A 27799-nucleotide genomic window follows, 5' to 3' on the forward strand; every position below is an offset into this window, starting at 1 on the left:
TAAATTGACTTTTTCCGTTCCACCTTCAGCAACTGGAGGTTGCTTGCTAAATTGACTTTTTCTTGCACGAAATAATCAAGTCAGATTTTCAGAACCCTGTAAGATTAAAGAATAATCAACGCACTCATGGCTGCATGCAAATTGCAAACCTCTTAACACGATCGACCTATATATTTCTTCTTCAGGTTCTCTTATTACTTGCTAATTACAGCAATTTTATAACCATTTCATTGTTTTGAATCCTCCTCAAAATTTCAAACTTTAAAGAATGGATTCCATTTCTTTGTTAGAGAAGAAGCCTCATGCAGTCTGCATCCCATTCCCTGCTCAGGGTCACATAAACCCCATGCTTGAACTTGCCAAGCTCCTTCACCACAAAGGCTTCCATATCACTTTTGTTAACAGCGAATTCAACTACAAACGCTTGCTAAAATCTAGAGGTCCTGATTCCCTCAATGGTTTACCTGATTTCCAATTCGAAACCATTCCTGATGGGCTTCCTCCTTCTGATGTGGATGCCACCCAAGATATTGCTTCCCTTTGTGAGTCCACCGACAAGCATGGCTTAGGTCCATTTAGAGAACTTCTTGCCAGACTCAATGATACCTCTTCCTCCAACGTACCTCCTGTTTCTTGCATAATTTCGGATGCAGCTATGAGCTTCACGCTTGCAGCTGCTGAAGAGCTAGGCATTCCCGAAATTTATCTTTGGACCGCCAGTGCATGTTCCTACTTGGCAATCTTCCACTTTTCACAACTTATTGACAAGGGTATCACGCCACTCAAAGGTAATGATAAATCCAAAATTCAAGTTCAAAATGTTTCATACTCTTCCGTTGTTTTTTTCTTTTTTCATGTATATTTTGGGAACTTTCCTTAATTAAAATTTTTACTGCTTTCTAAAGTGTGTTTGACTGTTTTAGTGCCTGAGGCGGATGCAGAACTTCTTGATTTTATATCATTTACTTTCACATCCTAAGAAGAGTGTATTGTGTATATAGAATTTTAATAGTTTCAAGAGAAGGATAAAATTCTTTTTCTTTTTCTTTTTCAACTTCTGCAATTTTGATGAAACTAAATCACTATGTTACCTTTTGCAGATGCTAGTTACTTGACAAATGGGTATCTTGATACAGTTCTTGAATGGATCATTCCCGGAATGGAAGGCATTCGTTTGAGAGATCTTCCAAGTTTCCTAAGAACCACAAATCCAGATGACTTTATTCTAAAATTCATCCTACAAATAACTGAGAGTGCTCAAAGGGCTTCCGCTATTATTTTAAATACTTTTGAAGAACTGGACCATGATGTAATAAGTTCCCTTCCAGCTTACCTTCCCCCAATCTATCCCATTGGGCCAGTACATGTCCTCCAGAATCAGGTTGATGATAAGAGTCTAGAAGTACTGGGATCAAATCTTTGGAAGGAAGAACCAGAATGTCTTGAATGGCTTGATTCAAAAGAACCAAACTCCGTGGTTTATGTGAACTTTGGAAGCATTACTGTAATGACACCTGAGCAACTAGTTGAATTTGCATGGGGACTCGCTAACAGCAAACAAACTTTTTTATGGATCATAAGGCCTGATCTCGTCAAGGGCGATCTAGCTATTCTTCCTGACGAATTTGTGGAAGAAACCAAACATAGAGGCTTGTTTGCAAGTTGGTGCAATCAAGGGACAGTTCTTAGCCACTCGTCTGTGGGAGGATTCTTAACTCATAGTGGATGGAATTCCACAATTGAAAGTATGAGCAGTGGGGTGCCTATGATATGTTGGCCATTTTTCGCTGATCAACAAACCAATTGCTGGATTTGCTGCACCAAGTGGGGCATTGGAATGGAGATAGACAATAATGTTAAGAGGGATGAAGTTGAAAGTCTTGTTATAGAGTTAATGTCTGGAAAGAAAGGTAAGGAGATGAAGAAAAAAGTCATGGAGTGGAAAAAATTGGCAGAAGATGCTGCTTCTTGTTCTAGTGGTTCTTCTTCCGTGAATTTTGAGAATTTGATCAGTCAACTGCAACAACCCAAGACATTAGACACGTTGGAGTCCAACCACGATAAGGTTAATAATTGGCCTCCTTAATGTGGGACTTGGTCATTCAGTAATTTTCATCATTAAGGAGTGATTTCTAGGAGTCAAAAAGCATCCAATAAGCCGCCCAATACGCCACGGAATTTGAGAATTCAACATGTTTCGTTGTACTGTCAGTCTCGGATGGTTTTTTTTTTTATGCAACTTTCTTGAATTCTTGATCGAAAACTTGTCGTTTTCTGTTTGATGATTTTTTAAAGGTGTAATTGCAGTAACAGTATACTTCAAGAATTGGAAAATTTGTTGGAAATGGACTTCGTCAAACAGTTTTAAGGGTCCCTTATGGATTATAATTATAAATTATGATTTATTTTAATTCAAAAGTTGAAAAATAAAAGTTTTTTTTGAGATATGATACTCGAGATATCTTGGATTTCATTTTTTGACTTTTCAAATTTTCTGAACAGTTTTGACATTTTCAAATTTTTAAAACACAAAACCATTCTTCCACTAATCCCAAAATCTAAACAATGCTATAGCGATAAATTGAAACTACAAGAATGTACTTGATGTGAATGGTGGAATCGAAAGCTTGAGAGTACCAACAGAATAGTATAGATGTATATTCTTGCTCTAAGTTTTTTTCTTTTTTTTTTAGCACTCTAACTTCGTGTTTCTGAAATCAACTTAGGGTCTGTTTGATAACATAAAAAAGTGCTGAATCTGAATTTTTTCAGACATTCAGATGTTTTGAGTATTTGATAAATGAAAGTCTATTTGTTGAACTTGTTAAGCAGTGCTGAATCTGTGTGTATTTTTTTCAGCACAAGAATCCTAACTGAATGCTTAATTCTGATAAGAATCAATAGAATTATTTCAACTACCTTATCTTATCTATCAAATCTACCCTTATTTGTTAATTATGTTCAAAATTCTTATCTAATTAAACAACATAATATTCTCTATCTAACGATTTTTAGTTTCTCTTTTCTCTCTTTTTAATGATTTTCACATCTTCTTCATACTCCTCATATGATATATTTCATCTTTTATATTAAATTGATTTTAAAATAAATATTGTCATTTTCATACTTAACAATTTTAAACTAATTAAATCATAGATTCTATTTCTTTTTTAAATGAAAGGATATAAGGGCAAAATTATCAAATTAAACTTATTAAGCATTCAGCTATAAATATTTATCAAACAGTATAAATAGATTTAGCATTAAAATTCAGACATTCATATATTTTTTCAGTGCTTAAAATTCAGCAAATTAATTATTTCAGTATTCAGATTTCAGAATTCCGACTTCAGAATTTAGATTCACTTTTATCAAATGGAACCTTAGTAAAAAGTTTTCGCTATTGCGGGCAAACGCTGCTTAAGCAAAATATGATCGGATCCATTTGCCGTATACTTTTGTATTGGCACATGAAATTTTTAGTGCCACTTTTTAGTAGCAATTCAATGTCAACTTTTATATTTATATTAAGTGTTCTATTATTTAAATTGTCATGTACTATTTATATAAGTTTTTTTTATTCTCACGTAATAAGCAGGACTGGCACTGAATTTGCTAGTTTTGGACATGTATTTTCATTTTTTAGGATTAATTTCACAGGTATCTACTACCGAGTAAAAAAAAAATCAACTCCTTGAATCATTTTTTCCTTTTTTTTTTTTGAGCAACTTTTAACTTTCAATTAATCAAGCATGAAAGAGTATACACAGTGACACAGGAATGGTACGTACATTCCAATTACATCAAGATCTCACTAAACTAAATACAAAAACTCATCAGCCAAACTACATCCATCAGCTAAAACAACTATGTTGCAGCCCAAGTTCCATAGCTAGCTCCCAGTTATCTTTGGACAGTGGAACTTTACTCCAACCTGCTACTACATCTCGGACTGCAGAGAGAGTTGAACGCACAATAGCTACAGTAGTCATAGAGGTTTGGTGAAATGCAGCTTGGTTACGTTCCTAGCCCTCCATAGATGATAAATTTCAACCCTAAAAACCGGCCTCTTCACCTGATCACGGAATGAATTAGTTCGCCAATGAGTGTAGATCCAATCCAGTTCACTATGCCATGGTAGCACCCTGAATCATTTTCGGGACAGAAGAAAACATTCGAATGAGATTGTGGAGGTCGTGGCTTAATAACCCACATTTTTGTGCGCATGCAAGCCACAACTACGTAATCACTTATGTGGTTACAAACACAGGTTACAAAGTCACAAAGTTAGCCGGCAAACACACACACACACACATATATTTATATATATAAGGCAACCATCAAGTAAACCTTTCAAACTTAACATTAATAATGATAGATGCCTTTTTCCTAATTTTTATTTGGCCACATCCGCTCCTTATATTATAATAATTTTTACTCTAACAAATGATTCAGTTCTATCATGACAATTTACTTTATGGTGGAGAAAAAGTCTTGACCCTTTTGGTATCAAGAACTCAATTATTCGTTCTTAACCCTTTTTATTGACGTCGATTATCCACTGTCATTGAGATAACTCGAGAATTAAACGGACCCTCTAATGGTTTGAAGGTGCTCCTTTTGGTTGGACAAAAACTTGAACTATTGAATACCTACACAAATCCAAAGAATTACCAAATTCTAAATGTGCCACTTATGATATTTGTTTTTACCAGAGCTTTTACTACTAATACTCAAGACATGTCCGGTTCAGTGCTCAGAGCAACTCCTTTTTTTTTGGGTTCTTTTGTTTTAATTCAGCAAATCATTTTAAATAACAGGGGTGGAGGATATGGTATCTTATCTCATAACTGCAAGCAACTTTCAGAGTCTGTTGGTGTTATTAATGAATGCCTTTTTCAGCGCCATCAATTGCAGCTTTCAATTTTCGGAGTTTTTTTTTCCGTCAATTCGTATAAAGTAGATGTGAATTCTTACTAATATTTATCTTATCACCCTAACATTTAAAAGTAGAATTCCTTGGCATCAAAACCTAAGTTCAATTATTGTTGGAAAATTACTTCCATGTATGTGTAGTGCATTGTAGCATGAATTGTTGGAAAAGACATAATTGGTAAAACTTTTTAACTTGATAAATCCGTAGTATTTTTTATTCTCTCCGTACATCTCCAAAAAAAGAAAAAAAAAAGAAAGAGTCGATTGATGTGATGAATTTTATGCTTGAAATGCACAATTTATGAATTTTATGCTTGAAAATGCACAATTTGATTTGACATGATCTCTCAAAGGGGAAAAGAAACACGAGTACAAACAATTCTTCATTTCTTGATCAATGGAAAAGTTTTTAGTTTTGCTCAAAAAACAAAAGCATAAAATTAATATCTTCGAAAGCACAGAATTATATACTTTATAAAATATAAAGGTCAATTTCTATTTATTAGGTTCCGCGGCTGCTGTGCTAAGTACAAATAATTAAACAAATCATAAATGCAATCCTCAACATGATAGACTAATCTATTCAAAGCATCTTATTTAATTGGACGAATTAACCCATGCAACGGATCCATTACTCAAACTTATATTACTAGCTTTATGTTATATTCAATTGTTATCTGCAGTTCTTGATGAGGACAGCGTTGAACAAATCGCTGTCCTCATGGTTATAATGCCTGAATTGCTGATCTGTTGAGTGCTTGAAGGCATTATTCCAAAAAAAAAAAAAAAAAAAAGGACCACTGGATTGTGTGTAACTCATGACCCAGTTGCACCCATTCAACGATCAATTCAACTCCTGCAGATTCTGCAGAATGGTTGATGGGGTTTAGAAATGTGTGCATATCAAATGGATTGGCGCTTTTCGAATAGGCAGGACCATCCTTCTGATCACAACCTGGGCTTGGGACAGAAGCAAATATTGGAATGAGATTTTGGACATGGTGGCGACATCCCACATGTTTGTGCACATGCAAACCCTAAACACTTAACCTCATCTCATCTGTTAATTTTATGTATATATAGTTGAACTTCCTCTTCCTAATTTTCAGTCTAGGTATCTATACTTCTCCAATCTTCTCAACAGTTATCAGCGTTAACGGGTGTTTCAATTCCATCATGAAAATCTTACTCCATAGTTGAGAACAATTCTGACAACCAAATTTGATACAATTTAGAGGAAACTATTCACCGGACTCCTAAATTATTTTCCTTACACTCTTTTGTCCCCTTCATAATATATTGTTTTCAAACAGTCAGTTGCCTGTTTTACAACTTCATCAAATTTGCATTGTTATGAAGACATCAAAGGTACAGTTAAAAAAAAAGAAGAGAAAAAGATATCAAAGATTCATTCTTCAACTTTATATATGCTGTAGAGTTTATGTGCCTTCATTGAGATATATCCAAAATTAGCCTGACAAATAACATGCTCCAATAATACTGGAGGTGATATTCCTTTTAGTTGGACCAAAACTTGAATTGTGTTGAATGCGTACACTCAATTCTAACAGGTATCAAAGTCTGAATACGCCACTTATTATATTTTTGTTTAGATCAGAATTTTGTTTTATCATCCAACCCAGATGTCCGGATCAGCGTCCAAAGCGTGTCCTTTTTTCAGTTCAACAAATCTTTTTTAAATAATGAGGTTGAAGATATGGTATCTTATTTTACAAACGCAAGAAACTTTCAGAGTCCAGCGGTGTCATTGATAATTGCCCTTTCCATGTAAGACAATTGTAGCTTTCAAGATTCCATGTTATTTTGTTCCAATTCATATAAAATATCTATGAATTCTTGCTATACTTTATTGTAAGACAATTTTAGCTTTCGAATTCCCAAGATATTTTCTTCCAATTCATATGACAAAGTAGATATGATTTGATAATAGTATCTATAGATATTACACCCAAAAAAAAAAAGAGATTGAGAGTAGAGATCTAATGGTCAATTCATGCAAACCCTCTAGATATTTGCAAGTTGAGACAACGTATTGCGTGACAATTTCAAGAAGTAGTACACTATAGCCACTTTGCGGGTGCTTCTTTCTGTCTCTATTGAATGCTTCTTTCTGGTCAATTCATGCAAACCCTCAAGCTATTTGCAAGTTGGGACGACGTATTGCGTGACAATTTCAATGAGCAGTACACTATAGCCACTTTGCTGGTCAAACCAAAATATGCTTCTTTCTGTCTCTATTGAGAGCGCCACTATCAAATTCAACTTTCGCCTTCAGAAATTCAAACTCTGTAAAATTTTTCCTTTTTAGAAATGGAAATTTGCCATTTTATCAAAGACTTTGACAAAAACCCCAATAGCTTTGCAATAACTTTGACAAAAATACATAAATAAGGCAAGCTGCTAGAGTACGTAAATTACGATCAAACAAGAAGAAGGGTTATTGCACCAAAGAGGGCAGGCTGCTAAGGGTACGTAAATTAATTTAGAGTAATGATGTTTTTTTTTTTTTTTATAAAGTGAAAGATCTTGAATTCAATATCTTTTATATACAATATTATCTATCTTACCATCTAACTCAACCTTTCTCGAAGCGACAAAATGACATTTCTTTCTGTACAAAATACATATTAACCTAAGAGATTTTGTTTTAAGGATGAAGCTCAAACATTGATAAAGTAATAAAAGATTTTCGCTGTCATGATCACTTAAACTATGTGTGACAAATCCTGGGGTCAATATGTTCTTGTATATTTCATTATTTGTCTGTTCTGAACATTTTTATAATCTCTTCTCGGTGCTGGCAGACTTCCACCCTTTCTTTTTCATAGGTCCCTTTTCAATTAATTTTCAAGCGTCTCCGCAATGATTTGCATTTTTAATAGGGCAGGTGGCGCCCTGAACTGAATCAAAAGCATCAATTAAAGCCTAACTGCGAGATTGACTACCAAACAAATCAACTTTTGGTTTTGGTTTCATAATTTGGGTTGTGTTTGGATTGCATTTTTCTAGATTTTTTGTAGAAAAATTATTATAGCGATTTGATATATATGAGGCAAAAAGGTGATTGGAAAATATGTTCACGAAAAATATAATAATTTTTCTTTAAAAAATGGCTGTCCAAACAATGCTCATTGGCCAACAGGTATGCAAGTCTGGAAATGAGAAAGCATGTCACTTGGGCTCAATTTCACGTTCACATCAATAACCCTTCTTGTAAAAAATCAGATTCTGACGGATCAGATCTGCAATAATTCGAGATCATTTACGTCTTCATCCATTTTTTTGCCATTGTGTGATCCGTGTGGGTAGGATGTCCAGAGATTTCTTCCCTGCATAGGATGAAATTAATTTTCCAGCGTTTGAAAGTTTGGACTTTAATGTGTGCAAATTACCATCTACTCGTGTAATATAATAGCTTTATATATTATCACACGATCTTCTACGTTTCAAAATATCTACACAAACTTCTTTGTAATTTATGTAGGGTGAAAAAATGAAAGCAACTCAAGCTATAGCAATTGACCTAGATACGTTTCAGAAACACACGTGCTAAGATTACATTATCCACTTAACTCCTCCGTTGCTTTGCATATATTTACATAATCTCCCTATAAATTTACGTAAATTGGTTATCCCTAATCATGATTACTATCTACCTAAATGACAATACTAGCATTTCAACTGAGGATATTACGGAAGCTACTTTTCGTCAAATCTTCACTGATAAATTAAACTACATGGGTTATGTGAATACTTTATAACGTTTGGAGAGAAGTGATCAATAGATAAAATCACATGGAGATTTGCAGTAATTTACCCAAATTAAAGTCGGAGCGGTACTATACTGTGGGGTTGGCCTTGCCATGTCGACAAGGGGCAGCAGACCATTTTGTCGTTGACTTCTAATTTTTCATTATTACGCACGCTAAATTTTGCTTTTTCAATTTTCACAAATTGCTTCGCCCGCTATAAATTTGGATAGATAGCCATAGGCTTAAGCATCAAAACTCATTCCAACAACAAAAGAAAGTGAAGGGGAAAAAAACACAAGCAATGGGTTCCATGTCTCTGCCAGAAAAGCCTCATGCTGTTTGTATTCCATATCCAGCACAGGGTCACATAAACCCTATGCTGAAACTAGCCAAGCTCCTTCATCATAAAGGGTTTCATATAACCTTTGTTAACACAGAATTCAACCACAAACGTTTGCTCAAGTCTAGAGGTCCTGATGCCCTCAATGGCTTGCCTGATTTCCAGTTTAAAGCCATTCCTGATGGGCTTCCTCCTTCTGATGTTGATGCCACCCAAGACGTTCCCTCCCTTTGTGAATCCACCACTACTCATTGCTTAGGTCCATTTAGAGATCTCCTTGCAGAACTTAATGATCCCTCCTCATCACAAGTTCCCCCTGTTTCTTGCATAGTTTCTGATGGTGTCATGAGCTTTACTCTTGAAGCTGCCGCAGAACTAGGCGTCCCAGAAATATTGTTTTGGACTCCTAGTGCATGTGGATTCCTGGGTTATATGCACTATGCTAAGCTCATAGAAAAGGGTCTCACACCACTCAAAGGTACTCTTCAGTCCCAAGAACTTTTTGTAGTATTTCTCTTTTGAGCTCTCGTGAGAGAGACTTTTTAGCACTAGTTGGACTTCTGAACTTCTGCACTGCGAATAGATATAATATAACCCCCTTGGCAACTAGCTTAATGGCATTTAAGAGAGTAATTCCTGTATCTTCTTTTTTATTTTTTAATCGAGTTAAAATTGTAAATCCTTGTTAATTGCAGATGCAAGTTACTTGTCAAATGGATACCTTGAGCAAGCTATAGATTGGATTCCCGCGATGAAAGATATACGTCTGAGAGATCTTCCAAGTTTCTTAAGAACTACAAATCCGGATGACTACATGACAAAGTTCGTGTTGCAAGAGACTGAGAGATCCAAGAAGGCTTTAGCTATTATTTTGAACACATTTGAGGAGCTGGAAGATGATGTTATAAACGCTCTGTCTGCCATCCTTCCTCCCATCTACGCCATTGGGCCTCTACAGTTTCTCCAGAAAGAGGTGAAAGACGAGAGGTTATCAGTTTTAGGGTCAAATCTTTGGAAAGAAGAGCCCGAGTGCCTAGAATGGCTTGATTCAAAGGATCACAATTCTGTTGTCTATGTAAACTTTGGAAGCATCACTGTTATGACTGCTGACCAGCTTGTGGAGTTTGCATGGGGACTTGCAAACAGTAAACAAACATTTTTGTGGATCATTAGGCCTGATCTTGTCTCTGGCGACTCTGCAATTCTTCCTCCTGAATTTTTGGAGGAAACTAAAGATAGAGGCCTACTAGCAAGCTGGTGCCCTCAGGAACAAGTTCTTAGCCATCCTGCCATTGGAGGATTCTTAACTCATAGCGGATGGAATTCAACTCTCGAGAGCATCTGTAGTGGGGTGCCCATGATTTGTTGGCCGTTTTTCGCCGAACAACAGACCAATTGCTGGTTCTGCTGCACCAAATGGGGCAATGGATTGGAGATAGACAATAATGTTAAGAGGGAAGAGGTTGAGAGCCTAGTGACTGAGTTGATGGTTAGAGAAAAGGGAAAGGACATGAAGAAAAAAGCCTTGGAGTGGAAGAACAAGGCTGAAGAAGCAGCTAAAAGTTCGGGTGGCTCTTCTTACTCCAATTTGGAGAAGGTGGTCCAGGTGCTTCTCTCCAAGTAAAATCAGAATAGCATATTTATGTAACGAATTTCTTTCAATTCTATAAATAAATTATCTCTATTTTTCATATTTGTAATTGTATACGGGGGTTATAATCCTTTGATGTTCTTTTGTGCTTATCCTTTCCTAGAGAGTTAATATTATTGATTTCGAACTCCCATCTAGTAAGCAAAGCAAACCTTTGGAATATATTGAGGTCCCTGTCTGCATTATTAAATGCAAAATACTGCAATTTGGCATGGAATACTGCGTCGGCAAACATTTGATCAGGTCCTCGAGTCCAAGGACTACGCTCAGATTATGTGAAGTTAAAATTTTTTTTTATTGAATATATGAATTCATTAAAGATTTTTTTATTGGATGTACTAATTCATAAAATAAAAAAGAGTTGCAATATCAAGTTATACACAGTTACCGACCAAAAAATCATGAAACTAACTTATTTAGGATATGGTACTCTTCAATATTTAATTCATTTATAAAGTGCAGGGAGTTTAATTATAGCAAATTCCCACTACTCTCAACATTTTTTTTTACCATGTAAATGAAAGGGTTTGAATTCAAAATCGTTTATTTACACTCTCTCCTCTAAACTATCCAACCTATCACTACCTCCATTACTCTTAACTTATTAATAAAGCAGGTTATAATGCTGAATGTCAAATTCCAACCCTTTTTACTTTTTTTTTTCTTCTTTTTTATGTGAGAAAAGGAAGGCCTCGTTCTCATGGAATTTCCAGCTGCCACATCGTTATTTTTTTAATAAGTGAAAGATTTTGAATCCAAAACCTTCTACTTTTACCACCCAATCCAACATTTTTCGTAACATTGATAGGCGATGGCAACGATTGAATGCACAAACTATAAGAGTGAAATTTTTTTCTTTTTTTTTTTAAGCATATAAGAATGAAAGGTTTTGAAGAATGGCCGTCCTAACATTGGTAGGCGATGGCAATTATTGAAGGCATTTTATAGTTTATTATACAACTACAATACTAAGGTCAACAATCAACGCCCCCACCCAACCCTGCCGTTAGCCCGCAACCATACCACTCCATGCTTACATCTGCGTTTTTTAATCTCTTTGTTTTCTCCTCCATTATTGAGGAAGTGATTATGCTCGCCTTTTTGTCATACATTATCAACCCCTGGAGAAAATCAAATTGACCCCTGATAACCAAATGGAGAAAATCTGTATTTGCTCATACACGATCCAAGAGGCTCTATCCCACTAATCCTTCGAGTTAGACAGACAATTAATTGCACCTCCCATTTGCACTTTTAATTCTTTCCTTCCAGATCCCATTAGCAAGTTTTCATCTCACTTTTCCTGATCGGTTACGTTCATAAACTAACTCTGATGTCTCAAAGATTTCCACTACAAACAGAATCGTCATGGACGTTGGACACCAAAATTGGTGTTAAGCAGATGAGGTGAACATTGTTGTACTTGACATTTACCTTAAAAATTGTGACAGAAAAAAAAAATGACGAACTTAAGTTTACTTGTAGTGAAATAACAAAGAAAAGAAGAGGAAAAAGATCCCATCAATTACGCAATAATCGCTCTAATTCCTCATCTCTTTTCTTTTTTCCTTTTTTCCTTTTTTGTACGGCGATTCTAAAATAGCAATTGTAGTAACCTCTGTCGGCGGTGACTGTTTTCAAAGTGCTCACCACACAACCCAATATGTGACCCTTTATTTAAAAAAATAAAAATAAAAATAGTAAATCTTATATACACTGACAGTATATACACTGTCACCATTTGAATGCGTTAAATTTTATAAACAAGACTTACTTCAAATTTATTTATAGGTAATAAGTTATTTATTTATTATTTAATATCATATACACTCAAATATATTAGATTTAGTACTTAACAAACAGAAATGAAAGTACATAAGATTCAGTGTAACAAACAAAATGAATTTTTCAGTTACTTATCGCTGAAGATAACATTTTCTGACAGCATTAGTTCCATCGCCCTCATGTTTTTACCCAAAAAACACTAGAGGTGGCAAAATGGGCGGGATGGGCGGGATTTGCTTGGGTTTGAGATGGAACCGAGTCATATGGGTTTGGGCCCAACCTTACCCATATGTGTTTTGGGACTAACTTGGGCGGGATCATTTTGGGATGGGTTTAGATTGATCCCGCCCAATACCCAAATCCATTTTCTACATATTTTTTTTCCTTTAATTCATTTTTTATTTTTATATAATTTTAATATTTTTGATTTATTAAATTTCTTTTAGTTTTATTAAATAAACATGCAAGTGCTTTATACTCAAGATTCCCACCAAAAATTGGATTAACAAATAAAGGAAAAGATAGATATACAGCCATATTCCAACATATATCAAGATGGCCAAGGTCCTTAGGATGTTGAATATTTATCCTTATCATTGTCCAAGGATGACAGGTCTAAACTAACTGAAATGCTGGAAATTCTTGTGGATAATGACTAGGAAGACTACTAGATTATATTCGCTGGTATGACTATAAAAATTGTTAAAGATAATTTTTGAATCTAAGATTCCGTTTGGATTGACTTTTTTTTCAAAAAATAAGTTTTTCAAATACAATGTTACAGTAATATACAATAACTCAAGAAACATCCCATCCATATTAATATATCAAATATTTCAAAAAAATTTTATAGTAAAAATTTTTCATAAACACTGCTACAATAAAATATTTCAAAAACACCTACCAAAAACAGCTAATCCAAACGGAGCCCTTGCCATTTGAGCCCAATGGGTACCCAAGTATTTCCCATCCTTTCCCATTCATTAATGGGTATAGTTGGGATGTGTCCCAACTTAAACCCAATACCAAATTATAATACCCATCCCGCCCAAAGTTCCTTTGGGGATAGGTAGCCCATTGGGACTTGGGACAAATTGCCAGCTCTAAAAAACACTTCAATCCTTAACCTATTTTTCACTTAAATGATGGTAGTTATTTTGCAAACTTTGATGGAAAAATCATTAGTAATTGAAGACATATATAATACCCGGATTTGTGAAATTTAATTAGAGGAGCAGATTATTCCACACAGCCATCAGAAAGGATGAACACCAGACATGACCAGTTCCATGCCTTCCACTGAGTCAACTTCTTGATAGTTCCATCCGGGGCAATGGGGCCCTAGACCCACTCATGCAACCTGTCTTGAGTCAGAATTGCCGATTTCAATGAAGTGAGAAAAGGCAGCTCAAATACCAATTGGCCGGATGGATGGATGTGTCTTGTGGTCCTGCTTAGATTACCTTCGGATCGGTTAGCTGCTAACTCCTGCGTGTTTGTTTGTATTATTGTGTGTGTGTGTCTTATTCCGTTTCGCAAAAAAAAAAAGAAAAGGCAGCTCAAATAACCGCATCGTCAACCAACGGCTCTTCGCACTATTAATCACCGCCAAAGATTTTAAATTTTTACGAGCAAGAGGTTAAAAATTTAAAATCTTATCTTTTATTAATGTGTTATTATACGTGACTTTTTCTAATTCATATGTATGTGTAGTGCATTCGTCTAGTTCCATAATAGTTTAGTTTCTGTCGATTTCTTTAAGTTTCATTGGGTCTCTCCCATCCCTTGGTGTAGGTTAGAGTAGAAATAAAAATAGATTAGTCTAACTATTGCCCTCTGATTAAAAAAAAAATAACCGCTTTGTCCTGTTACCAACCCAGCCCAGGATTTTTCCTCGGGATGATGAGTTAAGAAACACCAACACTTGCCAGCTCCCAATCACACTAATCTGTTAAAGGAGTATGGTGAGAAACTGATCATGATGTTCTTGTTCTCAACTCATAAGATTGTAGGATCTCTCTACCGTACCTCACATTAGGGACTCAACTGATGTAATGGTTCAGATTAGGACGAGCAATATGGGAATCCCATAAAGGATCTGCAGTAATTATGCATGCATTCCGTGAGTTGGAGGTTCGAGTCATCCAAGAACTTGATTCCATGATCCCAGTGCTGCTAACCGTTGGCCCTCTTCAGTTTCTGGAAATTAAGTCACATCTTTTATTTGTATCATTTAACTTCAGGTTATTATCGTGGACTTTGGTTCAAGAGGAAGTTTAGAATGTTGGACATGTAAAGGTTTTGAGGATACACAGGATTGCAAATGACTCCAACTGCCAAGTGAAATAGAAACATAAACTTAAAAGTGCAATTTACACAAAATTTTGCTGGTAATTATAGCAGGGATCCACGAGGCCTGGCCAAAGGTAAACACGGTTGCATCCACGGTTCAAAGTCACGGTCACGGTCGCGGTCACGGCTTGGACCGTTCCACATCGGTCTCGACATATCGGTCGCGGTCTCGGCGAGACGTGAATTTTTGAAATATTTAATATTCTAAAAATTGTAAAAAATATGATAAATAAAAATAATTAAAAATTAATAAAAATTCAAGTTAATTCGGGATGACTCGGAGTGACTCGGTGTGACTCGGCTGTTTCAACTATTCACGGTGACGTCTCGGCCTGTCACGTATCTCGGAAACGTTTCGTCGCGGTCTCGTCTAGGGCTAAGCCGAGACGGAGACGACTCGGCCGAGACCGAGACGTCTCGGCCGAGTCTTCGAACCTGCATCGGTGGAATTAAGGAGGGACAGGGATGAAGGAAATTCGAAGTTGCCGGGAAGATGTCAAGGCGCTCATTCTCGTGAGGCAAATGGCCAATGGCCAATGTCTGGCGGGAAATAAATATCCCATTTGCAAGACGCGAGAAAGAGACTTCCCGAGATGAGTTCTGATGAATTAGTTAGGAATGCTTATTACTGATGGTATGTTCCAATCCAATAATTCATTAATTAAATGCATCCAAGCAAGAGTGCAAGACTTGGCCTTCTTCACATCGCGAGCGGTTGGGGTCAAAAGTCAGAATTTTCAACTGGGATGGACTCCGTCAGTATCGCCTCTCTGCCCTCTGGCCCTTCTCCAGGCACCAGTGATCATCAGACCCAACTGATAAAACAAAATCAGCTTACTGGGATTTCTTGGACTGCCCCAAAACACACCATAGGGTTCTCCGAATTTATTTGTTCAAGTTCCCAGAAGTTATTAGGCTAACATAATTGTTTTATTTTCTGGTTGAAGAATAGTTGTTTGTCTGTTTTTTTACCTCTCTTTGAAAGGATACTTGCAAATCATATTTAAATGAAATATCCCTTTTTTTTTTTCAAGGATAGCATTTGCATCTTTGACATATAAGAGATGTTGGACAACTGTGGACAAATGAATTTTCTTGGGATTACATCAATGCCCTGCTCACGAGTTTCGATACTAGGAGTGAGTGCGATTGCGGGGCTTTTCTGGGCTTTGCTTCTGGCGGGAGCAGATGGCCAAGTAACAGATCCTACAGAAGGTAATTTATCTACATGAAACTAAAACGGAGATCCATCTATGAATGGTTAAAGTTGTGCAGCTCTATTATGATGTCTAATGTTGTCTGCAAATAATGCATTGTGTAGAAAACTGTGCAGATGTATATGAAGCATTTTACAGCCGTATATGAGTCGTCATCAAGATGTATACGTACTGAATTTGTTATCAATTTCTGCATGATCAATTGATCTGACTCATGTTCACTGTAGACTATGAGAAGTTCAACTTGAGAGCTTCTGGGATTGTACATATTCTAATATATTTTGTTTCCACAAACACCGCATTTTTTTGATTAACCACACTTTGCTTGAATCATCCGTCATCTTAGTAATATAGAAAAGATTTTTAGTGACAACCGATCACGGATATGATATACTATGTGATATTAATTATTGAGCAGAGAGATTTCGAGGGAGTGTGCATATTCAAAACCTTTGGCTAATTGACATTTAGTCTGTTAATCAAATGAATAAGTAACATAATCATAATAGAACAACCGCAGGATGTTTACCATGCAAGAGGAATTTCGTTTAAGCATCTGCATTTCTATGCCATTTCTATACAGGAGCTTGCAGCAAAGTTTGTAGCTGTTGAAATTTAACTTGGAAAGATCCCAACAATTAAATTTATAAAATCCAAAAAAAGAAAAAGAAGAAGCTAATCTAACTTGCACAAATATTTCAGTTGCATGATGAAATCGTAACAAGATTTTGAATTCAACATGCAGTCAGAGCATTGCAGGCTATAAAGCTAAATTTGATTGATCCAAATGGGATTCTCAGTGGCTGGAGTAGAGGAGACCCATGTGTTTCAAATTGGAGAGGAGTCCTGTGCTTTGATAGACAAGTCGCTAATGGCTATCATCATGTCAGAGAATTGTATGATTTTATTCTTTCCCGAGCTTTATCTTTCCTCTGTTATTATTTTGTTGAACCTATATATTTGGATGCCAATTTCATATGTCTTACTATTTGTGTTTCACACAGAACCCTTGGTATTGTAATTTTATCATGCAGTAATTGCTTTCCAAAATATATCCTTCGTAGGTAAAACAATACAAATAATAGAACTGGATTTTGGCATAAAGCATACTTAGCATGAACGCATTCTTCAGGAATAAAGTACCGTATTTTGGCTGAAAATGACAGGCACGCACGCACATGTATGCACACTGCATATAGATATTACTTGTACTACAGAGTAGCATTTTTTTCTTTGTTGAGAGGACTACCGGAACAAAAAAGAACGGAGTTTATGGGAGGATTGCCATTTACCAGTGCTGAGTTTCAGATAGCTCATAACCATTCCTTGACCTTCAGGAGTGTGTGTAACCTACCAATCTCTAGGATACTTTGTTTGGCAACGGGAATTGCAGAATATATAGCTTAAGTTCTTTAGGTGTCTTATGTGAGCTGCTCTTCATGCCTATGGGCCACAAATGTTGACGAGTAAGTGTTGCACTTTTGTGCATATAACATTTGGAAATATGTGTTGAAGCTATGCCATGGGCCTTAATTGATGACTCTTTTGGGTTCGCAGCCTGGCCCCATGCCTGCAGTGTATTTTCATTGTAAATCAGTTGGTGGGTATACAATCCATGACAAGATGTTGGAGCAGCCTCCATGGTAGGGGAGGAGGACCGAGTTGGCAAGCCTAATCTTTAATTTTCTGTTCCATTAAACAACAATAGAAAGTACTTTAGGTAAACTATCTTTTTGATGCTTGGAAAATTTTTGATCAATTTGGCTCCTGGATATTCTTTGAGATATCGATGAATTAGTGATGAGGAACAGAAACAAAATGTTTGCATCTTTTGGGCTGTGTAAATGAAAGGTAAGATTCTGCGAAGGATGTGGGTGCATGGCATATGCTGCATTCTTTTTGGGGGCCCAATCCAAATTAGTAGACAGGAATTGACAATAACTATCCCGCCTGGTAAAGTTTTCAGTAACTTTCTTGGATTCAAAGATTTTTGGGGCTGATGTTTTTCTGAAACCTCTAATTGGAAACAAATTGTAGTAATGGTTTTGGTTGTAACGGAGCAGACCCCAGAATGGATAACCTAGATGAGATTTCTTATGTGAACAAATTTCTTGTGATCATTTACATGTATACGATGACAAGTATCCAGTGCATCATGTCTTGTGTATCAAGCAACAAAATGCAATATGCTGTAATTATGGTGCCTGTTATTATACTCTAAATTATGGAAAGTTTTCGTAGTGTTGAAAATGATGCTTGTAAGGAGCACTAACTTTCTCCTTTTGATAGTCTTGTACGTTGACAGAGGAAAGCATGTTTAGGGAAGTTATTTACCTGTATAAGATCTACATTCGCAAGATGCTCAATTTTTTTGCTGCTCTATGCATCTAAAATTGTTTTAAATTTCCAGAAAATCTTACAAATGTTTCCGTCCAAAAGTATCTTGCAATTGCTTGAACTCGTATGCTTTAGTAATCATCTTAGAGAAGTTATGTGACATATCTAGTACTCACCTGGAAATGAAATTCTTTTTTTATATTTCATGTTGATTTAAAACTGTATGATATTCAATGGTTTCTGTCTCTGAACAGGCATTTACTTAACCTGAACCTGTCAGGAAGCTTATCAGCTGAGGTTGGCCGTCTAGCTTACTTAAGGATACTGTAAGTTGGAGTTTCTTTTTGGAACTTGTTTGATGAAAATGCAAAATGATTCGTTTTCCAAGACAATTAATTTTGGGTTTTTTCATTGGGTCGCTGCAACTTTATTGTTCTTTTTTGTTTTATAAATGCGTGTTTCATGTTTGTTTTACAGCGATGTCATGTGGAATGCAATTGGTGGGTCAATACCCAAAGAGATAGGGAATATGACCAACTTAGAAATGCTGTAAGCTAACGCAGCTTTAGTTGAATGCTTCTATTCTCTAACAAATCTGTGGTATTTGTTGTTGTTTGTTTCTAGTTTAGTGCTATGATGGAATCAAATTTGTAATCACAAAACATTTTTTGTTTAACAAAAATAAGTATGCCACTTTTATCTGGCCTACCTGTAACTGTTCTCTTTTTACAGGCTCCTAAGTGGTAATCAATTCACTGGTTCCTTGCCTGAAGAGATTGGTTACCTTGAAAACTTGGAAAGGATACAAATTGACCAGAACCAGATATCTGGACAGTTACCTAAATCATTTTCAAACTTGAAGGTGGCAAAGCACCTGTGAGAAATTTTCTCTGTGTTTGCTTGTTCCAATTTCCCCTTTGGCCTCAAGTTTACTTTCATACTGCAGTGAAACTGGATCTGTCTTCTTGTTACTAGTTACTATAATCAGTAACTTCATTTCCTCTTGTTTGTTACGCTACACTCCAACAGCCACATGAATAACAACTCACTTAGCGGTCAAATCCCACCTGAGCTATCTAGAGTTCCGAGTCTTGTTCACCTGTGAGTAAGAAATTGAGTTTTTATTTGTTTATTTCTTTTATAATACATTTTGCACTAGATTATTTGAGATTTAGGAATTGTAAATGGCATATATTTTTCAGGTTACTGGATAATAACAATTTGTCAGGGTATCTACCACCGGATTTCTCCTTGCTTCCAAATTTGCTTATACTGTACGCTATCTTTCTTCATCACATATGTCACGTGAGTTCATTGTTATTGCTTTTATGTGTCTCTGTAACGCCTAATCTCAAATTACTCTGCTTGCACATTATCTTCATTTGCTCGGGTTATCTGATTTTGTTAAAAGAAGTTGCTCATCTGGATATCAAAAGTAGGCATTCTCAAAGAATGCATTCGCTTAATTTTGCAAGAGGAATAAAAGCAGGAAAAGGCAATCACAGGAGAAGTCTTGATGAGAGTATATACTTGTGTTGCAAACTTTTGATGGGAGAAATCACAGAGATCTGATAATTTCACATTCTAAGCAACGAGAACCTTGAAGTAATATTCCTAATCACCATAAGCAATGTGTGAATATGGCCCGAAAAAATGCCTGTCTTGTGATTGAAGCAGCTACTGCCTGTAGCATTTGGAACATCAAGTATTCCCATATGTTCATTTGCTTGCTAGTAGTTCATTTTCCTTTCAAATGGGCACATAAAACTCCATACTTTTGCTTTGAAAATGCCAATACCCAAGCTCCTATCAGTTATGACAGAAGATGATCGACAGATCTAGTGGATGAAGTCACTCGGAGTAACACACTGTGCAAGGGAATCAACTTGAGATTAGCAGTATTTAGTGACATCTGGTATAGTGGTTAAGTAAACTCCAAGTGATAATATTTGCTCACTCGATGTGACTAAAAGTTTCTTTTGCTTGTACTTTCCAGGTATCCAAAGTCTGCTTGCTTTAGGAAGAGTTCGCCCTGTCTTTCAAAGTCCTTAAAGATGTGGACTTATAGATTTCAATAGCTTTCAATACAACTGTTCTGGAAAGTAGCATTTAGTACTTATAGTAGGATTTTGTAACTTTGGATAGATGTGGTCTTGAGTTGTGCAATGAAAATATATAACCTTTTAATGTCCAAGGTATGCATAAGAACTTAGAGATATAAATACAATTAAAACTTGAAATTGAAGGAAAAATCGTGTCACATATATTTCTTTAACGAAATGAACCGGTTTGAAGATGAGATACAATCTCCTTCAAGGCAAAGAAGGAAACCGGTTGCTGCTCCGTTTCCATGTGAAAACTTGGTGTGCTATGTTATATTTGTAAAGTGGAGTTCGGCAACAGAAAGAAGAATTAATTTCCTTTTCAGTTTAGAAAGGAAGGTGCAGATTACTTTCTAGATGGATTTTGCATTGTCTCATGGACAAATGACAAAATAGTATAAATAGGTTCAACAAGTCTACAAGAAATTAATGTTAGCGTCTAACTGACATTAGGATTTGAGCTAATTGCCTATGTATTCTTTATATAATGATAGCAGATTCAAACGATAGGGCGGAGACCTCAGGAGTAAATAGGTCTCAAATGCATCAACTTTTACCATTATTTGGCTTATTGGCTGCATTATGTTAGTAAATCCTGCATTCTAAGGAGGGTCTGTTGAATGTTCAATTGGATGTGGATCTTTTATTCTTGCAGTTGTGAATATTTTGAAGATGATTGAAATCGAGCTGGTTATGATATGTAATTGTGCAGTTTCAATTAAGTCCAATTTTTATTTCATTGAAAAAGCAAGACATCATAAGTTATTCATGTAGGCAAAGAAGTTTTTCATGGTTAAATCTATTTACTAGAGGGCACAAATGCTTTTGCAACTGAGCATATCGCACTAATAACTGCAACATTTAGTATGTCATGGAACTAATCAATTTTAGTTTTTTGTTTTAAAAACTCCAACAATGTGAATGCAATGATTTGTTTTGCCTCTATTTGCATCTAACTTTCTTTTCCTTCATGTTGTAGTCAAGTTGATAACAATAATTTCAGTGGGACTTCAATACCCGGTACTTACAAGAACCTCTCCCATGTATTGAAAATGTAAGTTTCAAAGGTCTTGCACATGATGCAGATGCTCATGATTTTGTTATAGTTAAAAAATGCCTGATCATGTAAAGCGTAAGGCATACGATGACTGTACCCATGGATGTGGATATGTGATAAAAGATATTCGATTTAATTTGGTATCCCATATTCTATGCAGTATACTCCTGCATCAAAAGAAATGTGGAATATTTCTTTTGATGAAAATTTTCCAGTCAATGGATGGAAAAAAGTTACATAGATTAGGAACTGCAGACATGTTGGAGAAATTTTTTAGCAAAGATTTGTAACAATTTAGATTTCCTGACTGTATCAGGAGTTTCCGGAACTGCAGCCTGCAAGGACCGATCCCAGACCTGAGCAACATGGTTAACCTTTTATATATGTAAGTCATCCTATGCTAGACACGCTGGTAGGTGAATGATCCACAGTTATATTTGGTCTCTAAATGTTCTTGCTTCATTACTTTGTTCGGAATTCCTATGCTGACTGATTTATACCTTCAACTCAGAGATTTCAGCTTTAATGGGCTAAGTGGATTTATGCCCCAAAGTAATATCTCTGGGAATATCACAACTATGTAAGCAAACTCTTTTGTCATTGTGGTGTTTAATAGAATAAAATTCCTGTTATATTGGTGTTTAGAAGTACTTACTCAGTTTCATGTTAATTATTGATTGTAACAATTCTTCCGCTTACCCACAGCTACTGTTTGCATGCTGCAGCGATCTATCACACAATGATCTTTCTGGAACTATTCCTATGAACTTGTCAGGTCTACCTTATTTGCAAAGATTGTAAGCATCTATTCATTCTTAAATCAGATATTGTGTTCCAAGAAAATGCTGCTGCTTAGTTTTTCCGTTCATGGTGTAATTCATATCCATTAGGTGTATTAATCTCTTTGGTGGAAACATGTATTAATTGGACTCAATCAATTAAGTGGACATTATTCATGTTGCAGGTCACTTGCAAACAATTTGTATAATGGTTCTGTACCATCAATTATTTGGCCAAATACGACTATGACTGGCAATGAAGCACTTACAATGTAAGTTCACAAACATTAGCAATCCATTTTCTTTATTACATCTCACCCTCAGGGGTAGGGCTATGCTCCTTCCATCCTCCAAAACATGGTTTGTATGGAAACACTGGTCTGCCATGTTGTCCTATAAAAAAAAGTTTAACTCAATATTATATATGTGTGTGTATATCTATATATTTGTCTGGATCACTCCTACTACATTAATATCAACAAGGGAGAAATTTTGTTTTACTTTAATTATGAATCTGTTTTGTGCTCCAGAGATCTGCAGAATAACAGGTTTTTAAATGTCTCCAGCAGACTTATTCTCCCTTCAAATGTCACGATGAGGTTTGTTAGTTGGATTACCTTCAGGACAATGAATTGTAGCTTAGAAGCAGCATTTTCACCCTGTACAAATGTTTAAAATATATTTTGGTCATTTATAAACCTTGCAATGTATCTTATGTTATTTTCCCGCTACTTGTTTCAATAAATTTCCAGGCTTAAAGGAAATCCTATGTGCGCAAATGTTACCTTAACCAAGTTCTGTGGAACTGAAGACGAAGATGCTGGGAATATCGTTAACTCAACAAACTCCAGTTTTTGCCCTCCTCAAGCTTGCCCAGCCCCTTATGAATTTGCACCAGCATCTCCTGTTCCTTGCTTGTGTGCTTTACCTCTCTATGTTGGTTATCGTTTGAAGAGTCCAGGTTTCCAAGATTTCCGGCCCTATATCCATCAGTTTGTGCTGCATCTAACCTCTGTTTTGCAACTAGAACTTTATCAGCTTTATATCAATTCAACTGCATGGGAAGAGGGCCCTCGACTGAGGATGTACTTGAAGATTTTTCCAGTATATGATAATATTTACTTGAACCTGTTCAGTAAGAGTGAAGTTCTTCGAATTCAGACAATGTTCACATCATGGGAGATTCCCGATGCTGATATTTTTGGTCCTTCGGAACTTCTAAACTTTACTATTCCGGAACCTTATGATGACGGTTTGTCTCCTATTCTGCGTGATATGGTATCATGGTTCATATTTGTTTTGACTTTTTGGGAGGGATGTGTCATTGAAACAAAGAAGCCATACAACTTATTATGTATGCTTTTAACTGTTAAAAAGCCCTGATATCCTTTTGAATTCTTTACCAGGTTAGTTGGACCAACCTCCGTTGAGGTTTACTGTAACTGCAGGACTTCCCTTCTTGTTTATAGAATTTTATTTACCACCACCTTTAAATTACATATCATGCTATAAAAGTTTTCATCAGTTGCTTCGTAATCTTGATGTCATTCAATAAACTAAAGAAATAGTAAGTTAAACAGAAACAGATGATATCAGATATCTCCCATAATCCCTGTTTTATGGTTCAATATCAGCAGGTAACTGTGATTTACACTTACATTAACCACAATGGTTTTGTACACCAAATGGAACAAAGTGAAACATGGTGCTAAGAAAATGTTGTTTTAGTCCACGTAAAAAGTAACTACATAATAAATATGACTGTCATAGGAAAGGAAGCCTATTGTAAGGATTTTGATTGTATCAGGCCATTGGTATATCATCGCATGCATAAAGGCATCGGCACTTGATGCTGATTGTTCTCCACTCTACCGCATATAATGCAATTCTGATATATTAGTTAATAGTGATTGTGGTACTTAAAAACTTAGAATTGTATAACCACAAGTTCCGAGACTTGTGCTTTTGGTTATCTTATGTGGTTGTAAGTTTAATTACAGTGTGAAAGTCTATTGGCCTTTCTATATGTCTCATGGTCTATTCACATTACTGAAATTGTGCATTTAATTTCATCACGGACAAGTTATTGATCCTGTTCAGGTCATTCAAAGAGGCAGGGGGACAAAGTACTTCATATCTGCATGTCCCCATAAATTTTGAAAAACTAGTCTAATCCTAAATTTTTCTTCTAACTTGCAGTAATTTCTCCTTCAGCTTCTGGTTTAAGCAAGGCTGCCATAGGCGGCATTGTTTCAGGGGCCATTGCTGCTGCAGCTATACTATGTGCTTGTATGCTGTGGCTTATCTTGAGATTCCGCAAGAGGAAACATCATGCAGTTTCAAAAGGACATAACTGTGAGTTTCCTATCGTTGGAGATTTTGGTGACAATACGAAGATTAAAGTTCATCATTGTTTCTTAGTGGTGGTGTATAAGGCAACTCCTGATAGCATGCCATTATGCAAGTATACGTTCAGTTGTTGATCGTACAACGAAGAAAAAGGATTGCTTTGAAGCTTGAAATATATCCTCTCCTTGAATTAGCCTATATTGTGCTAAAGTTAATTTTTAATCAATTGGTTAAAAAAACTGATTGATATGGCCTCCCTATGTTTCTTCCTTTAGTTCGGTATGTCCTGGAATACTGATTTGCATGCAATAAGGTTTATTTCTGCAATCACAAATCATGAAATTTAAAGGGGCTGTGTGGGTTGTTATACTTGTTAATTGACTGATAGGAGAAGAGTTTTATATGGTGGTTGAAATCTATCATTTTGTAATATTTCATGCTATACTTGCAGTGTCAAAGATCTCGGTCAAAATTGATGGTGTGAAAAAATTTTCTTACAAAGAAATGGCTCTTGCAACCAACAACTTTGATAGCTCTAGCCAAGTTGGACAAGGAGGGTATGGAAAAGTCTTTAAAGGCATTCTAGCTGATGGAAATATTGTTGCCATTAAGCGTGCTCAAGTGGGTTCAATGCAAGGTGAAAAGGAGTTCCTTACAGAAATAGAACTCCTATCAAGATTACATCATAGAAACTTGGTTTCTCTGATTGGATACTGCGATGAAGAAGGTGAACAGGTACCCGTAGAATATCACATTCAACATCAGCTAGGCTTTTTCAACTTTTCAGCACTGTAGTTCTTTTTTTACTTTTTCCAATTCTTTATGTTTTCTTTTTTTTTTTTTGTGGGGTCGGGGTGAGTGGGGGAGGAGGAACTAAGGCAATGATGGTTGCTTGAGGTGGATGTTTGACTTCTTGACGTAACACTTGAGGCTTGGACAGAGGATTTGCATTCCATTGTTGTGAAAATCAAGATTTTAGTACAATTCTACTAGGAAACCTATCAAAACACCGGGAGGGGGGGTTGCAGCAAGGAGCAACATCTTGCAATTTAAGCTCCTCAGCTGTACAAAACAGACTATATAGTTAAAATCACGTGTTCATGGATAATGATTATTTTCCCATGTTCATGGTGCTTTATGATGCAGATGTTGGTTTACGAATTCTTGTCTGATGGTACCTTGAGGGATCACCTGTCTGGTACTTTACGTCAACTGCCTTCTCAATTTTCTTCTGACTATTGATTGATTACTTATGCTTTTCTATTTCTTGATTGACATTTTCTTGCACAAAATTAGTCCTATGTGACCTAGTATGAACCCTCACTTATATTTACAATGAGGATGACACAATGGCACACCGCCAAGTGTGTGTTTGGGTTCTTCTTGATACAAATCGGAACATTTTGTTTCTTTGTTTTATATTTCTTCCTCTGGACCCGCTTAGGAGTAAGGGGGAGGTGAGTAGACAAAATTTGGATCCACAGGTCATAGAGTACTGAACTTATAGTTTATCTGAGTAGCAAATTACTTCAGCTGGTCATTCACATGCAATTTTAGGGGTTATTAATGTACAGTTGGTGTGTTGCTTGTATATCGCAGGCAAGTCTAAGGAGCCTCTTAGTTTCACTATGAGGTTGAGAATTGCGTTAGGTTCAGCTAAGGGAATCCTCTACCTACATACAGAAGCTAATCCTCCTATATTTCATCGAGATATCAAGGCAACAAACATACTATTAGACTCTGGCTTTACAGCTAAGGTTGCCGATTTTGGACTCTCACGGCTTGCTCCAATTCCTGATCTTGAAGGAACTGCTCCTGCTTATGTATCTACTGTTGTTAAGGGGACTCCGGTAAGCATGATCCAGTTAGCAGACGAGTTTTTTTTTTTTTTTTTGTGTGAACGAGAGCCATTATTAACATCTTCTTTCCCCCTTGGGAAGTCAATATCCAATTTTCTCTGATCTGTTTATTCTGTTCAAGTTCTGAATGTTATCATCCACCCTGTTGATGAAATAATATGCAATACATTGTCAATTCACATTCAAAGAGCTACCTGCTCCCTTTTGTAATCATGCAGTCAAATAAGAATAGGCAAGCATATATACTCCATTATAGATGTGATAACTCGAGGAGAATATCTTTGCAGGGTTACCTTGATCCAGACTATTTCCTGACTCGTAAGCTTACTGATAAAAGTGATGTTTATAGCCTGGGTGTGGTATTTCTGGAGCTGTTGACAGGAATGCCACCAATTGTACAGGGCAAAAACATTGTCCGTGAGGTAATTTCTCACACTTTTGTCGTCATAGGGTGAAAGTAACCAATATACTGATCACATATTCACATGCATATTCTAAGCCACTTGTTGATCATCCTCTTGAACTTCACCTTGTTGCGGCAGAGATGTCTCTCTTAACTGACTTTAAACAAAATATGAACCAGGTGAAGGATGCCTATAGTTCGGGTAGGATGATTTCGGTCATTGATAAGCATATAGGATCTCATCTCCCTGACTGTGTAGAGAAGTTCATGACTCTAGCTCTCAAGTGCTGTGAAGAAGAGACAGGGGCCCGACCTTCAATGGCAGAAGTGGTGAGAGAGCTTGAAGACATTTGGCTACTAATGCCAGAGCCTGAAGCTAAACTAGCAGAATCCTCTGCCACTAGCCCTGGAGGATATGCAATTTTATCTTCATCCGCTGCAACGAGAAATCCTCACACTTCCTCTGATGATTCCCTTGGCAGAGACCCTGGCAGTGAAGTAATCTCCACCCTCACACCTAGATGATCATTGACCTTGTATTTATATATTGCCCTCACCCTCCATGTAGGGAACTCATTTCTTTGGTATATGAGCAGGCATCTGAGTGCAGTTCTTTGTGTTTTTCATGCTAAACTTTGGCACAATGAATCAAAGCTCATTGTATTATAACTAGTTGATGCATAGATTGAGACGAAAGAAATCATGGCCTTGTATGATAGTTCATGCGGAGGATGTTATTTGCAAATTAGCTGCATGTATGTGATTCTCTTTTTAAGTAATACAAAAACCATGGTTGTATTAAGTTCAGAGTTGCATCGGTGACAGTTTTTCTAGTATTTCAAGCTCCAAGGTATCGAATG

At 36.3% G+C, this 27799-nt stretch overlaps 3 protein-coding genes across 5 annotated transcripts; all 3 read left to right on the top strand.

The window, feature by feature from the left end:
- Positions 1–268: 268 nt before the first annotated feature.
- LOC113750292 (7-deoxyloganetin glucosyltransferase-like) lies at positions 269–2086 on the top strand. Its single transcript, XM_027294288.1, has 2 exons — positions 269–788; positions 1101–2086. Exons 1-2 carry the CDS (start codon positions 269–271, stop codon positions 2084–2086), a joined length of 1506 nt encoding a protein of 501 aa, XP_027150089.1.
- Positions 2087–6483: 4397 nt separating this feature from the next.
- On the top strand, positions 6484–10672 carry LOC113749956 (7-deoxyloganetin glucosyltransferase). Of its 3 annotated transcripts, none has more exons than XM_027293845.1 (3): positions 6484–6514; positions 9032–9526; positions 9744–10672. In XM_027293845.1, exons 1-3 carry the CDS (start codon positions 6484–6486, stop codon positions 10670–10672), a joined length of 1455 nt encoding a protein of 484 aa, XP_027149646.1. The 3 variants fall into 3 exon arrangements, with proteins under 3 accessions (XP_027149646.1, XP_027149648.1, XP_027149647.1); XM_027293847.1 differs by lacking the exon at positions 6484–6514 and having other exon boundaries at positions 9010–9526; positions 9744–10495; positions 10532–10672; XM_027293846.1 differs by lacking the exon at positions 6484–6514 and having other exon boundaries at positions 9010–9526.
- Positions 10673–15945: 5273 nt separating this feature from the next.
- On the top strand, positions 15946–27741 carry LOC113749608 (probable LRR receptor-like serine/threonine-protein kinase At1g06840). Its single transcript, XM_027293404.1, has 20 exons — positions 15946–16051; positions 16799–16949; positions 18645–18716; positions 18868–18939; positions 19123–19266; positions 19420–19491; positions 19593–19664; positions 21472–21546; positions 21866–21934; positions 22061–22129; positions 22275–22346; positions 22514–22600; positions 22859–22927; positions 23081–23580; positions 24528–24683; positions 25129–25412; positions 25824–25875; positions 26277–26527; positions 26824–26958; positions 27120–27741. The coding sequence occupies exons 1-20, from the start codon at positions 15946–15948 to the stop codon at positions 27462–27464; spliced, it is 2853 nt and encodes a 950-aa protein (XP_027149205.1). The 3' UTR covers positions 27465–27741.
- Positions 27742–27799: the final 58 nt, after the last annotated feature.

Source organism: Coffea eugenioides, chromosome 10 (assembly GCF_003713205.1).
Source record: "Coffea eugenioides isolate CCC68of chromosome 10, Ceug_1.0, whole genome shotgun sequence".
Classification (NCBI taxonomy): domain Eukaryota; kingdom Viridiplantae; phylum Streptophyta; class Magnoliopsida; order Gentianales; family Rubiaceae; genus Coffea; species Coffea eugenioides.